This window comes from Carcharodon carcharias, chromosome 29 (assembly GCF_017639515.1).
Source record: "Carcharodon carcharias isolate sCarCar2 chromosome 29, sCarCar2.pri, whole genome shotgun sequence".
NCBI lineage: Eukaryota > Metazoa > Chordata > Chondrichthyes > Lamniformes > Lamnidae > Carcharodon > Carcharodon carcharias.
This window is the reverse complement of record NC_054495.1, coordinates 2427992-2443907: the sequence shown is the minus strand read 5'-3', so window position 1 is coordinate 2443907 and position 15916 is coordinate 2427992. Positions and strand designations below refer to the sequence as shown.

General features: G+C 50.5%; 1 protein-coding gene across 1 annotated transcript; it reads right to left on the bottom strand.

Moving 5' to 3' along the window:
* Positions 1–3797: 3797 nt before the first annotated feature.
* Positions 3798–8208, bottom strand: LOC121270996 (fish-egg lectin-like). The gene is made up of 3 exons (XM_041176682.1): positions 8010–8208; positions 6678–7017; positions 3798–4065 (listed from the first exon to the last, which is right to left on the bottom strand). Exons 1-3 carry the CDS (start codon positions 8206–8208, stop codon positions 3924–3926), a joined length of 681 nt encoding a protein of 226 aa, XP_041032616.1. The 3' UTR covers positions 3798–3923.
* Positions 8209–15916: the final 7708 nt, after the last annotated feature.

The following is a 15916-nucleotide window of genomic DNA, read 5'->3' as shown; positions in this document are numbered from 1 at the left end:
TTTGGGGGTATAATGGGGGTGTGATGGGGGTTGGGGGTATTATGGTGGTGTGATGGGGGTTGGGGTTATGATGGGGGTGTGATGGGGATTGGGGGCATGATGGCAGTGTGATGGGGGTTTGGGGGTATGATGGTGATGTGATGGGGGTTTGGGGGTATAATGGGTGTGTGATTGGGGTTGGGGGTATAATGGGGGTGTGATGGGGGTTGGGGGTATAATGGGGGTGTGATGGGGTTTGGAGGTATGATGACGGTGTGTTGGGGGTATAATAGGGGTGTGATGGGCGTTGGGGGTATCATAGGTGTGTGATATGGGTTGGGGGTAGGATGGTGGTGTGATGGGGTTGGGGGTATGATGGTGGTGTGATGGGGGTTGGGGGTATAATGGGGGTGTGATGGGGGTTGGGGGTATGATGGTGGTGTGATGGGGTTGGGGGTATGATGGTGGTGTGATGGGGGTTGGGGGTATAATGGGGGTGTGATGGGGGGTTGGGGGTATGATGGGGGTGTGATGGGGGTTGGGGGTATAATGGGATGTGATGGGGGCTGGGAGTATAATGGCGGTGTGATGGGGGTTGGGGGTATAATGGGGGTGTGATGGCATTGTGATGGGGTTTGGCGGTATAATGGGGATGTAATGGGCGTTGGAGGTATAATGGGGGTCTGATGGGGGTTGGGGGTATAATGGGGGTGTGATGGGGGTTGGGGGTATGATGGTGGTGTGATGGGGGTTGGAGGTATAATGGGGGTCTGATGGGGGTTGGGGGTATAATGGTGGTGTGATGGGGGTTTGGGGGTATGTTGGTGGTGTGATGGGGTTTGGGGGTATAATGGGGCTGTGATGGGGGTTGGGGGTATGATGGTGGTGTGATGGGGGTTGGGAATATAATGGGGGTGTGATGGGGTTTGGGGGTGTGATGGGGGTTGGGGGTATGATGGTGGTGTGATGGGGTTTGGGGGTATCATGGGGGTGTGATGGGGTTTGGGGGTATAATGGGTGTGTGATGGGGGTATAATGGGGGTGTGATGGGGGTTGGGGGTATGATGGTGGTGTGATGGGAGTTGGGGGTATGATGGCGGTGTGATGGGGTTTGGGGGTATGATGGTGGTGTGATGGGGGTTTGGGGGTATAATGGGGGTGTGATGGGGGTTGGGGGTATAATGGGGGTGTGATTGGGGGTTGGGGGTATAATGGGGTTTGGAGGTATGATGGCAGTGTGTTGGGGGTATAATGGGGGTGTGATGGGGGTTGGGGGTATAATGGGGGTGTGATGTAGGTTGGGGGTATAATACGGGTGTGATGGGGTTTGGGGGTATGATGGTGGTGTGATGTGGGTTGGGGGTATGATGGCAGTGTGATGGGGGTATAATGGGGGTGTGATGGGGGTTGGGGTTATAATGGGGGTGTGATGGGTGTTTGGGGCGACGATGGTGGTGTGATGGGGGTCGGAGGTATGACGGTGGTGTGATGGGGGTTGGGGGTATGATGGTGGTGTGATGGGGATGTAATGGGGGTGTGATGGGGGTTGGTGGTATAATGGGGGTGTGATGGGGGTTGGGGGTATAATGCATTTGTGATGGGGGTTTGGGGGTATGATGGTGGTGTGATGGGGGTTGGGGGTGTGATGGCAGTGTGATGGGGGTATAATGGGGGTGTGATGGGGGTTGGGGGTGTGATGGCAGTGTGATGGGGGTATAATGGGGGTGTGATGGGGGTTGGGGGTATAATGGGGGTGTGATGGGTGTTGAGGGTATGATGGCACTGTGACGGAGACAGTGATGTCCAGTCAGCGAGCGCAGTGTGATAGATGAATGGGCCATTGTGTGAGGACGCAGGCAGCTGAATGTTGGATGCCCACTGGATGACGGAGAGTGGAGTGTGGGGACTAGTCAGGAATGCACAGGAACAGTCCGCGCTGGAGTTAATGAAGACAAGGATGAGGGCTTCCGCAGCGGATAAGCTGGGACAGGGTTGAAAACAGCAGGGCAGAAGTAGGCGGTCATAGTGATGACACGGATATGTGGTTGTAAGATCATCTTGGCATCGAATGTGAGACTAAGGTTGCTAACAAACTGGCATAATCTGAGACAATAGCCTGGGAGAGGGAAGGAGTCGGTAGCTAAGGAATGGAGTTTGGAGTGCGGACCAAGAACAGTGATTTCGATCCTCTCAATATTTAATTGGGACAAAAATTCTGCTCATCCAGTACTGGATAGCTGATAAGCAGACTGATAATTTGACTGGAGCAGCGGAGACTTGATGGGCTGAATTGCCTCCAACGGTGCTGTAAATTTCTTTGACTCTTGACTTGAATCAAAGATTTTTGGAGGGTTATAAGGCTGGTGGAGGATGGAGCTTCGATTTAATCTCATCCAAAAGACGGCACCCTCAATAGAGGAAAGCGAGTTCCTGCAGAGGGACAAGAAGCCATGAGCTTCTGACTCTGAGCAGGGGGTCGCAATGAATACTACTCACTCTGCAGAACAGGAAGAGCAATTGGAGGATGACTCTGTACTTAGAGAATGCAGAAGCTCTTGGGACAGAGCTGGCGGTGGGAGGTGAATGTAACCTTGATCTGAAATTGTTTTGGTAACCATGGTATTTGATGTTTATTCGCAGTGAAACAAGTTCAGCCTCTGGCAAACTGAGAGCCTTTGTTGAAGCTCTGTTGCGATTATTAGTGGCATGCAGCTCCAGAAAGTCCCAGGTCCCGTCCTACCTCCCCCGCCCAAGACCATTAACCAATCCCTGACGGGGCAAGTGCCAGTCTAAAATGTAAAATCACTTTGGTATCCAAGTTGGCGGCTGTGTGGCAGAGAGAGCAGTCAAAACAGGTTTCATTTGAGGAGGAATAGTTGAGGTTCCAAAGAAATTTGGGCAGCAGCAACAACTTGCATTTATACAGCAACCTTAAGGTCATAAAAAAAAGTCTCCTGGTGCTCCACAGGAGCGTAATCAGGCAACAATTGACACTTCACATGAAGATACTGGGACAGGTAGCCAAATGCTTGTTAAAGAGGTCAATTCTAAGGACCGTCTTAGAGGCTTCCCTCCCTATATATAAAATGGAAAGGCTTCCTCCCCGCTGTATTTCTGTCACTCCACCATTGACGGCCGTGCCTTCAGTTGCCTGGGGCCCTAAGCTCTGGAATTCCCTCCCTAAACCTCTCCGCCTCTCTCTCTCTCTATATCCGTTAAGATATTCCTCAAAGCTGACCTCTTTGACCAAGCTTTCGGTCAACCTGTCCAGAATATCTCTCTCTGTGGTTCAGGGTCAAATTGCCCTCTCTACTGTCCCCATCAAACACTCCCAGGGCCGGTACAGCACAGGGTTAGATACAGAGTAAAGCTCCCTCTATACTGTCCCCATCAAACACTCCCAGGACAGGCACAGCACGGGGTTAGTTACAGAGTAAAGCTCCCTCTACATTGCCCCCATCAAACACTCCCAGGACAGGTACAGCACGGGGTTAGATACAGAGTAAAACTCAATCATTTCCACAATTAACAAATTAATGATTGGCAGAACCAAACACCATTATGTCAAAAATTGACCAGTCACCATCTGACCAAGGACCATCTTGAGACATCTGCAGCCTCCTCGCCCCCAGCCCCTTTGCACGCAGCACACATGGTCCTGGGACACAAGATGGGAGGAGATGTCAGCTAGAACGTCCCCAGTGGTTGGAGGGTGTAATCACAGCGTGACATGTTTACATGGTTAAATACAGGGAAAATGAGTGTACTTCACACATCATTTATTCCATGGCTGCAATGACTTTTACTGAGATGGAATGAGAGCCACACTTTAATTCAAAATCCAGCAGACACAGAGACATAGACAGATAGAGGGAACTTCTCTTTCACAAAACTGCAATATTCTGCCAAATGGTTTCCTCCGTGCTGGTGCCACTCTCACGACTTCAGTGGCAACGAATGATGGTACCCTTGGTCTCTACCAGCCAGAGAGTTCCGAGATCGGCCGAAACGTGCCGGAACCTCCTGCCCAAGAAGTGAAGGAGGACCCATTTCGTCCCTTCGGGTTTCCTTGTAGAGATCCCAACTCTGCAGAATAAAGGCACAAGGGTTTCACAATTACAAATAATTCACTTGCCCCTCAGCCAGCCTCCCATGGCATTGCACACGGGGAGTCAGGGCCAAGAGTTTCAAAGGAAGGAAGTTGCCTTTCCATAGCGCCGTTCACTCGATGTCACAAAACGCTTTACAACTTGACAGTAGCCCCTAATGTAATGTCGGGAAACGTGGCGGCTAATTTACAGAGCAAGATCCCGCAAAAAGCAATGAAATTTGCAACCAGCAGATGTGTTTTTTGGTGATAGTGATGAAGGGGTGAATATTTTCTGCAGTATACCGGGATGAATGCCTCTCTGCTCTTCTTCACAAGCGTGGCTGTGGGATGTTTTACGTCAATCTGAGAGGCAGATGGGCTTCGGTTTATCGTCCAATCAGGAAGACAAGGCGGCACCCTCCCAATACTGACCCTCTGACAGTGCAGCACTCACTCAGTACTGACCTCCAACAGTGCAGCGCTCCCTCAGTACTGACCCTCCGACAGTGCAGCACTCCCTCTGGAATGCCCCTCTGACAATGCAGCTCTTCCTCAGTGCTAACCCTCTGACAGTGCAGCACTCCCTCAGGACCGACCCTCTGACAGTGCAGCACTCCCTCAGTACTGACTCGCCGACAGTGCAGCACTCCCTCAGGACTGATCCTCCAACAATGCAGCACTCCCTCAGTACTGACCCTCCGACAGTGCAGCACTCCCTCTGGAATGCCCCTCTGACAATGCAGCATTCCCTCAGTAATGACCCTCCCACAGTGCAGCACCCCCTCTGTACTGACCCTGACAGTGCAGTGCTCCCTCAGTACTGACCCTCTGACAGTGCAGCACTCCCTCAATATTGACCCCCCCCAGCAGTGCAACACTCCCTCAGTACTACTCCTCAGAAAGTGCAGCGCTCCCTCAGTGCTGACCCTCCAACAGTGCAGCACTCCCTCAGTACTGACCCTCCAACAGTGCAGCGCTCCCTCAGTACTGACCCTCCGACAGTGCAGCACTCTCTCTGGAATGCCCCTCTGACAATGCAGCTCTTCCTCAGTGCTAACCCTCTGACAGTGCAGCACTCCCTCAGTACTGACTCTCCGACAGTGCAGCACTCCCTCAGGACTGACCCTCTGATAGTGCAGCACTCCCTCAGTACTGACCCTCCGACAGTGCAGCACTCCCTCAGGACTGACCCTCCGACAGTACAACACTCCTTCAGTACTGACCCTCTGACAGTGCAGCACTCCCTCAGTACTGACTCGCCGACAGTGCAGCACTCCCTCAGGACTGATCCTCCAACAATGCAGCACTCCCTCAGTACTGACCCTCCGACAGTGCAGCACTCGCTCAATATTGACACCCCCAGCAGTGCAACACTCCCTCAGTACTACTCCTCAGAAAGTGCAGCACTCCCTCAGTGCTGACCCTCCAACAGTGCAGCACTCCCTCAGTACTACTCCTCAGAAAGTGCAGCACTCCCTCAGTACTGACCCTCTGACAGTGCAGCACATCCTCAGTACTGACCGTCCGACAGTGCAGCACTCCCTCTGGAATGCCCTCTGACAATGCAGCACTCCCTCAGTTCTGACCCTCTGACAATGCAGCACTCCATCAGTACTGACCCTCCAACAGTGCAGCACTCCCTCAGTACTGACCCTCCGACAGTGCAGCACCCCCTCTGGAATGCCCCTCTGACAATGCAGCATTCCCTCAGTACTGACCCTCCGAAAGTGCAGCACTCCCTCAGTAATGACCCTGACAGTGCAGTGCTCGCTCAGTACTGACCCTCTGACAGTGCAGCACTCCCTCAATATTGACCCCTCCCAGCAGTGCAGCACTCCCTCAGTACTACTCCTCAGAAAGTGCAGCGCTCCCTCAGTACTGACCCTGCGACAGTGCAGCACTCCCTCAGTACTGACCCTCTGACAGTGCAGCACTTCCTCAGTACTGACCGTCCGACAGTGCAGCACTCCCTCTGGAATGCCCTCTGACAATGCAGCACTCCTTCAGTACTGACCCTCCAACAGTGCAGCACTCCCTCAGTACTGACTCTGACACTGTAGTGCTCCTTCAGTACTGACCCCCTGACAGCGCAGCACTCTCTCAGTACTGTCCCTCAGACTGTGCAGTCCTCCCTCAGCACTGACCCTCCAACAGTGCAGCACTCCCTCAGTACTTTGTCTGAGGGGAGCCTTAGCTGAAGAGTTTAAAATTATGAGGGGTCCAGATAGAGTGGATGTGAAGGCACTGTTCCCCTTGGCTGAGGGGCCCATAATCAGGGGGCTTTGATTTCAGATAAGAGGTGGTCGGAGACTGAAGGAAAGATTTTCACACCGAATGTGGTGAGGATCTGCAACTCACTGCCTGAAAGTACTTGGATATGTACTTGAAGTGTTGTAATCTACAAGGGCCGCAGACCAAATGCAGGAAAGTAGGATTAGGCTGGATGGCTAGGAGACAACACGATGGACCGAATAGCCTCCTTCCTTTCTACAAATGTTTGGTCATTTCTATGATGCTCTGAACAGGGGGGAAGAAATATCTTCTTACATGTTTATTTTTGGAACAGAGTAACCGGTTTTAGCCAAGACCCTTTGCCCGTGTGCCTTACCTGCGAAAGATCATCCCAGTGTGTCCTATTCCATAGACAGTGCCATCCGTTCCAACCTCAACCATCAAGAATCTGCCAGATACCCTCCGCCAATGCGATCCAATGCAGGCCTTTGGGTGGACGTGCAATCGGCAGTAGATGTAGCCCCTAGCGTTGACGCCCCAGCAAGTCTGGGGTCCACAGGAGTAATACTTCATCTTGCCGTGGATTTGACTGTAAGCTGGGGTGGAAAAGCTGGCTGCTGCGACTGTGGCATTCTTGTTGGAACAAAATATATTGTTGCTTCTGTCAACCCCGGCCAAAATCTGATCCCCACCAACATCGACTTGCATCAGCAGTCCTGTCAGGAGGAAGCACATTTGGATGAGAGGATGACATTCTATTGACGTCAAGATGCCACATGAGTGAGTTGAAGGTGGGGGTGGAACTCACAAACAGTGCATTTTTACAGAGTCTAGTATACAATTAGAGTCAATTTAAACAGTGTAATCCAGAAAACAGTCTGCAGTGTCTATTTAGATAGCACAGCACAGCAAACAGTCTGCAGTGAGTATTTAGATAGCACAGCACAGCAAACAGTCTGCAGAGTCTATTTAACCACTACAGCATAGCAAACAATATACAAGTCTATTTCATCAACATAGCACAACAAACAGTCTACAATGTCCATTTAAACAACACAGCACAGCAAACAGTCTATTTAAACAGTGCATGACAAGAAATAATCTACTGTCTACTTAAATAGTGCATTGCAACAAACAGAATCCAGAGTCTATTTAAACAGCACCATTGGAGCAAAATGTCTGCAAAGTATATTTGTAAAGGGTCTGCATGAGCTACAGCAAATAGAGCCCATGACCGAAATTGAAGCAGGATAATTTCTCCAGCAAAATGCAGTGAGCGGAGGACAGTTACATGATGCAAATTATGGCTGGGACTGGTGACGCCATGATGTGCAGCACACATTTTTATGGTTATAACAACGAATAGTCCTTTGATGGCTGCAATGTTCTTTCACTCAAGGAAGGCCGAGAAAAAGAAAGAACAATGCATTTATATGGCCCCTTACACATCCCAAAGCATTTTACAGTCAATTAAGCACTGTTGAAATGTAGTCACTTGTTGTGATGCAGGAGAGGTGGTAGCCAATTTGTGCTCCCACAAACATATAAATTAGATAAATGACACGAATTGGGGAATTTTGAACAAATCTTCAAAGCCCCAGGTCAATCTCTCAAAGTGCCTTGCAGCCAAAATGACGCAAAGGGCCCTTGAGATATGCAAGTCAATTATTAATGAGCTCAGCCGTTTTACAGGAGTCGAAGAGCTTACCTGCCAACATAGCCCAGGATCCGTCAACCAATCGATAAAGTTTTTGGTCCTTGCCAACTCCCCAGACTCCAGCCGCACCCACAGTGACGTGGCCAAGGTTCCCTGGCACTCTGGCCCAGGATTCAGCCCTTCTGGTGTACACGTTGCCCTGGAAATCCACTGCAAACACCTGACCATTGCTGGCGTCGATTTGTTTCATGCGCCCCCAGATCTGCTTGCAGACGAGAGCTGAAAAGAAAGATAAAGTGAGAGAGAGAGAGAGAGAGAACGAGAGACGTCACTTGTTAAAGCCCATGTTTCACCATGACAGAGAATGATTCCATACAGATAATGGATTACACATCACCTTGAATGGGTTACACAAACTATATTGTATTCCATAGGAACATGGGACTTGGGTAAGGAGTAGGCCATTCAGCCCTTCGAGCCGACTCTGTCATTCAATAAGATCATGGCTGATCTGGTCCACTTTGCCATCTGCATCCCTCCCCCTCCACCCCCACTATATCCCTTGACCCCCTTGTCAATGAAAAATCTGTCTAACTCAGCCTCGAATAAATTCAATGACCCAGCCTCCACTGCTTTCAGGGGAAGAGAATTCCACAAACTAACAACCCTCTGAGAGAAAAAAAATTCTCCTCGCCTCCATCTTAAATGGTAGGCCTCTTATTCTTAAACTGTGTCCCCTAGTTCAGACTAGTCCTATAAGTGGGAACATCCTCCTGTTATCCCACCCTATCAAATCCCCTCAGGATCTTATTTGTTTCAATAAAGTCTCCTCTCATTCTTCTAAACTCCAATGGGTACAGGCCCAACCTGCTCCACCTTTCTTCATAAGTCAAGACCCTCAATCCCAAGAATAGCCCTGTTTCCTTCTACTTTCCTAGAATTTAGAAGATTGAGGGGTGAATTGTTTGAAGTTTTCAAGACATTAAACGCAACTGATAGGGTAGATTGGGAAAAAATATTTCCGCTGCTTGTGGGGTCTAAGGGACATAGTTGAAAATTTAGAGCCAGACTTTCCAGGGGTGAAAGCAGGAAGTGAATAGTACAGACGTGTTTGAGGGGAAGCTAGATAAGCATATGAGGGAGAAGAGAATAGAGGGTTACGATTGAAGATTTAGATGAGGAAGGTTAGGAGGCTTGAGTGGAGCATGGACTGGTTGGGCTGAATGGCCTGTTTCTGTGCCATATCCCCTATGTAGTCTAATGTAAACACACAAGGGGTGGTGCAAATCTGGAACTCTTTTCCCCCAATGGCAATTGATGCTGGGTCAATAGTTAAGTTTTCATCTGAGACTGGGAGGTTTTTGTTAGACACGGGGATGAAGGGACATGGGAGAAAGCTGGGTAGCTGGAGTTAGGCCGCACATCAGCCATGATCTCATCGAACGGCGGATAGGCTCGAGTTCCATGGGATGTGGGGTTGCCGACCCTCCAGGCCATGGAGTCTCCAGGAATTGGAGATTGGCGTCTGGAACACGGCTGTGAGTGAAAACGCACGAGAGAAAAATAACACGGGAATTTTAAAAAACAGGGTCAGATTTTCCAGTCAGCGGCAAGTCTGAGGCCTGCACTGCTGACCCTGATTGAAACCATGACTTCATCTTTTTGTGTTCAAGCTTTATGGACTTTTTGTCCTGTTTGCAGATGCAGCCGCTAGCGCAGAGAGACATGAGGGGTAGTGACGAGGTGCAGAAACACCAATGCCATGTCCCTTTAATGTCAGCAGCACTACACGTGCCTCTAGAGTCCCAGAAACCTTGGAGTGTTGAGGTGAATGTTTCTTTTCAAGCATTTTTAAGCAATTTTTAATCTTGCAAAGACTTCTAATTGCTTTTATTTATTTATTTTTACTCATTGACAGAATGTGGCTGGGCCAGCATTTATTGCCCATCTCTAATTGCCCCTAAAGAAGGTGGTGGTGAGCTGCCTCCTTGAACCGCTGCAGTCCCTGTGATGTAGGTACACCCACTGTGCTGTTAGGGAGGGAGTTCCAGGATTTTGACGCAGTGACAGTGAAGGAACGGCCGATATATTTCCAAGTCAGGATGGTGAGTGGCTTGAAGGGGAATTTCAGGTGGTGGTGTTCCCATCTATCTGCTGCCCTTCTCCTTCTAGATGGTAGCGGTCGTGGACTTGGAAGGTGCTGTCTAAGGAGCTTTAGTGAGTTGCTGCAGTGCATTTTGTTGATGGTACACACTGCTGCCATGTGCATCAGTGGTGGAGGGAGTGAATGTTTGTGGATGTGGTGCCAATCAAGCGGGGCTGCTTTGTCCTGGTTGAACTTCCTGAGTGTTGTGGGAGCTGCACTCATCCAGGCAAGTGGGGAGTATTCCATCACACTCCTGACTTGTGCCTTGTAGAGGATGGACAGGCATTTGTGAGGTGAGTTAATTGAGACACGATTCCTAGCCTCTGACTTGCTCTTGTAGCCACAGTATTTATATGGCTAGTCCAGTTCAGTTTCTGGTCAATGGTAACCCCCAAGATGTTGATAGTGGAAGATTTGGTGATGGTAATGCCATTGAATGTTAAGGGGTGATGCTTAGACCCTCTCTTGTTGGAGATAGGCATTGCCTGGCACTTGTGTGGTGTGAATGCTACTTGCCATTTGTCAGCCCAAGCTGGGGTTTTGTCCAGGTCTTGTTGCATTTTAACATGGACTGCTTCAGTTTCTGATGAGTCGTGAATGGTGCTGAACATTGTGCAATCATCAGTGAACATCCCCATTTCTGATCTTATGATGGAAGAAAGGTCATTGATGAAGCAACTAAAGATGGTTGGGCCTAGGCCACTACCCTGGGGAACTCCTGCAGTGATGTCCTGGAAATGAGATGATTGATCTCCAACAACCACAACCAACTTTCTTTGTGCTAGGTATGACTCCAACCAGCGGGGAGTTTTCCCCCTGATTCCCATTGACTTCAGTTTACATAATCCTTATGTGATTAAAACCTCCATGAGTGCCTCCAGCCAGAATTGCATCTCTCACATGAGGTGACACCAAGTTCAAGTAAAATTGCTTAAGGTGATGGGTTTGGTTCCCAACTACCATCTGTCCCAGAGCAGGTTTCAGGAATAAAAGGTCACCCAACCAGGATAATTGTTCCAAAGAAAAGCAGAGTCTGTCAGGTGTAATGGGGCCATAACTGATATCTCAATCCATCTCCCTCCAACATTCACCTTCAATAATTGGTTAACTGCTGGAAGATATTCCTGAATCAAATACAGCAATGAGGAGAATATAGAGTTTTCAGGGGGGAGAGTGAGAAAGAGGGAGTGAGAGACAGAGAGAGTCCGAGAGAGAGAGAGAAAGAGTGATAGAGAGAGTGAATAACTGAGAGAGACAGAGTGCGAGAGAGTGTGAGTGAGAGGGAGAGGGAAAATAAGAGAGAGAGGGGTGAGAGAGAGAGTGACAGAGAGAGAAAGAGTGATGAGAGTGAGTGAGAGTGAAAATGAGAGAGAGTGAGAGTGAGTAAGAAAGTATGAGAGAGAGAGAGTGAGCGAGAGGCCATGAGAGAGTGTGAGGTAGAGTGAGTGACAGGGACAGAGACAGGATGAGAAATTGATTGAGAGAGAGGGAGTGAAAGACAGATTGAGTGAGTGAGAGATGGTGAGAGAGAATGAATGAGAGACAATGAGTGACAGAGAGAATAAGAGAGAGAGGAATGAGAGAGGGAGTGATGAGATTGAAATTGAGAGTGAGAGTGAGTGAGAAAGTATGAGAGACTGTGAGGGAGAGTGAGTGAGAGGGAGAGAGACAGAGGGTGAGAAAGTGAGTGAGAGAGGGTGAGAGAGAGGGAGTGAAAGATAGATTGAGTGAGAGATGGTGAGAGAGAATGGGTGAGAGAAATTGAGAGACAGAGTGAGAGAGAGAATGAGTGAGAGTGAATGAGAGAGAGAGCAAGTGAGAGAGCTTGAGAGAGAAAGAGAGTGAGACAGAGGGCAAGAGAGTGAGAAAGTATGTGAGGCAATGAGAGAGAAGGTGAAAGAGAGAGAGATGAGAAAGTGAGAGAGGATGAGAGAGAATGAGTGAGCGAGTGAGTGAGTGAGAGTGAATGAGAGCGTGAGAAAGTGAGAGAGAGTGAATGAGTGTGACACAGTGTGAGTTAGAGACAGAGAGAGTGAAATTGATTGAACGAGTGAGTGAGAGAGCGTTTGAGACACAGGAGAGTGAATGAAAGAGAATGAGTGAGAGACATAGAGGGTGATTGAGACAGTGAGTGAGAGCGACAGTGAGTAAAGGACAGAGAGAGAAAATGAGAAACAGTGAGCGAGAAACAGTGAGTGAGACACCATGAGTGAGAGACAGCAAACCAGAAGCACTAAACGAATGAACCCGAGAAGGAGGACATGTGGTGAAAGTTTTGCAGACACTTGTTCCAGCAGGCACAGTAAAAAAAATAAGCATTGAGGGCATCTGGGATTCAGGGGATGTCTTACCCTGAACACTAGGTTAACAAGTTAACATTGCAGCCCCTGAACATGAACAGAACTCCAAGTTTAAGGTGTCAAACTCACCCCGAGAGGCTCCAGCAAGGAGCAGCAACAGGAAGATGCAGGCTCTCATTGTCTTGTGGTGTGTTACAGTCAGTGACTATCCTGCAGGGTCCCAACACAAGGCTGCAGCTTTATTTATTGGGAAGTGGTGCTAGATTACAAATCCCTAACGGCTTTGTGAATTACGAAACTCCCAACAGCTTCAGGGGCTGTTACAATATCCCAACTTACAAAATTCCCCTCGTCATTGAAACTCGCAAACGCAGAGAAAGGCTTCGCACTTATGGGTTTACATTAAGAGACGTGGTTCTAACAGGGGCCCAGAATGGATTCTTAATGTTCCTGGTCACCACCTATCAGGAGTGACAGAGAAGGGAATGAGGACAAGGCCTAGTAGTTGTGGGAAGATGGTGGTCTAGTGGTTCATGTCACTGGGTTAGTAATTCAGGGGCCCAGGCCATTGCCTCTGGGCACACAGGTTCAAATCAGAATTTAAATTCAGTTAATAAATCTGGGATTGAAAGCAAGGACATCCTGCTTGTTAACCACTTGTGGGGGGAGGGCTCAAGAGCCAGTGTGGACACACGTATGCTCCTAAACTCTTCATGCACCCATTATGATGACAATTAATCCCCCTGTCTGTCTGTCTGCAGGACAAGGACATCCACAAGAGGAGGGCCTTGATCCATCAGCAGCAGACCCAATATGCAAATTCCAATGAGGCTTTGAGGAGGAGACCGCAGGGAATAATCGAGGAGAAGCAGGACTCTGCCTGTGCCTAAGGTGAGACAGGACAACTCTCCCAGGAAGCCAACGAGGATGCCTCCGGCCTGCACTTGTCAGGGCACCCACAGAGTGAGACATGGATAAGGGAGACTGCTTAGGCAGCCACTGAATCCCCTTTCCGGGTACCAGCAAGAAAAGGGGGAGGCAAAGGAGGGAGACCACCCACAGGCCCAGCCCCTAAACTACCTCTGAGAGCCATACCTCAGAAGCAACAGAGGGTACTTCCACCCACACCCTCTACCAGCGCAGCTACATTCACCCCGGGTGGGTGCACACTCTAGAGCAGGCCCGGGGTCGCAACCTGGGTGGGCACATCACAGTTGAGGGGCTGTAGCTGGTGGAGGAAGGGGGAGCTGAGGCCTCCAACACTTGGAGGACTGCCAGAGACCGGGCACCCCCCCATCCCCCCCCCCAACTTGCTCAACCCCGTGCAGGTGATGAGCCTCTGGGTGTTGGCCATAGGAGACCCGCTGGAGAACATCAGGCAGAGGTGCCAGAGGCTGGAGGTTGGGGGAGTCCGTCCATGTTCTGTCTGATGCTGTTCCTCTCTCGCGTGAGCACTTGGCTGCCTCCATGGAAAGGGTGGCGGCCACCTTGGAGACCCAGGTCCAGCAGCACATACAGTGGCTGCCGGATATGCACTCAGACCTGCACCCCTTTGCTCTAACCATGGTGGGGGCAGTGCAGCCGTGGCTAAGCAAGAGGGGGACAGGGCACTTCAACCTCCTTCCAGCTGCCCCTTCTCCTCATGGATTCAGGGGAGGTGCCATCGTACCTCCACGTTGTGCCAGCCAGGCACTCCGAGGTCTTCATCCCCGGACACACCAAGGGTGCCCTGCCGCTCAACCTCCCCTCTGCCAGTGCCCCCAGGGCCTCCAGCAGGTCAGGTCAAGGTTGTTGCACCTGCACCTGTGCAGAGGACCCTTAGCAGGCCAGGGCCCTCTAGGCCTCAGGCCTCCAGAGGACGCCCGCCCAAGTCATCACAGTCAACACAGGGCATAGCCATCAGCAGGCTGCCTGCACCCCAGCTGTTGATGTCAGCGCTGCACCCAGACGTAGGGTTAGGAAAAGAAAGATGAAGGAACATTAAGGTCACAAAGGTGACACAGGCATATAATCACCGTCAATCTCAATCACGATTGCAAATCCATGTATAATCAATCGCACCGTGTTTACACATGTCGTATTCACATCTTGCTGCTAGCTGCTCAAGCGATCGTGTGCGTTAAAGGGAGTCGCAGTTCATTGTTGAGTGCCTGCAGATGATGTGGGGCTACTCAATCACACTTATTGTCCCACATCATCCGCTATGCAAGGTGTAAGGACCCCAAACTGCCTGGGAAGCACCCTCGGGCAACAATGTTGAAGTTGAGGCCTTGGTGCGCACCTGACTGCCCAGCAGGTACATGTCGCCCGATTCAGACCCCTCTGAGATTGCTTCTTCAGCAGGCTCTGCAGCCACTGCCTCCTGCTGCTCTGGCCTCTGCTGTTCCTGGCATCCCTCTTTAGTTGCACCATGGCGAGCGAGATGGCAAGGTTGCCTTCAGCCTTGAGGTGCACCGCGAATGCAGCGCGGTGACCCGTGTAGTTTGTGACATCGTTTGAAACTCTCCCTCCATCCTTGATCGATTCAGCCAATGGGAAGGCCTGTACCTGGCACATGGGTCTACCCCTGGCAACCGCACCCCCTCTACCCTGCAACATACCCCAACACGGTGAAGGAGCACAGGGGAGTCCTCTGCTCATTCAGACATTCATGTGCATGGGTCTATGCTACCTGGACCAGGGTCATGAAAGCCATGTCCGCAGACACTACTGAGCCTTCTTCCAAAACCCTCGAGAAACATTCTATAGAGCCTGTCCTTGCCATCATCGAGGTAACATTCACCCTTTACCCTACCAACCTGGATACCTCAAGGTTCCAACTCAGCACACCAGGGCCAACGCCCAGCCCTGAGGAGCTTCACTTCCTTCTCCCACTCCGAGTGTCCCTGCCTCGGTCACAGGGAGTAGTCTTCAGCTCAAGCTTCACTGTTGCTCCTGACCTGCAGTGAGACCCAGGAGGAATGTTGCTGCCATCAGGGGGGGTGGTTTGACCATAGAGATGAGAACACTGCTGAGCAAGGTTCTCCAACCGGTTGACTGATGGTTGTTAGGGTGCCCTTCAAGTTGGTGCCCTAGGTGCACCGGTAACTTCACCCACGGCTGAAGAGCCTCCACCCGCTTCGAATCCTGGCTCTCACTGTGGGATTGCACTGCAGGTTAAACAGTGGTGAGCACCTCATCTTCATGGAGGACAAGCACCTCCCGTTACCCACCAGGTTCCCCCCTCTATCTTCCTTCACTAACACCGCATTATGCCTCACATCCCCCTCTTTGCCTTGCAGCTCCTCCCGTTTCCCTTCAACCAATAATGCTTTATATCTTTAACTTTGCTCTCCACCACCCCCCCTCCCCAAAGCCTTAACTGTCCAAGTTCAAATGGACATTCGGGCCCAGACCCCTCCCATTCTCAAGGCCGCCACTAACTTGACCTTTCACAGCCACTTCCATGAAATCCGACAGTATCCAGCTGTTACCCTGCCATTCCCACCTATCGGATCCAACTCCCCCCCAAT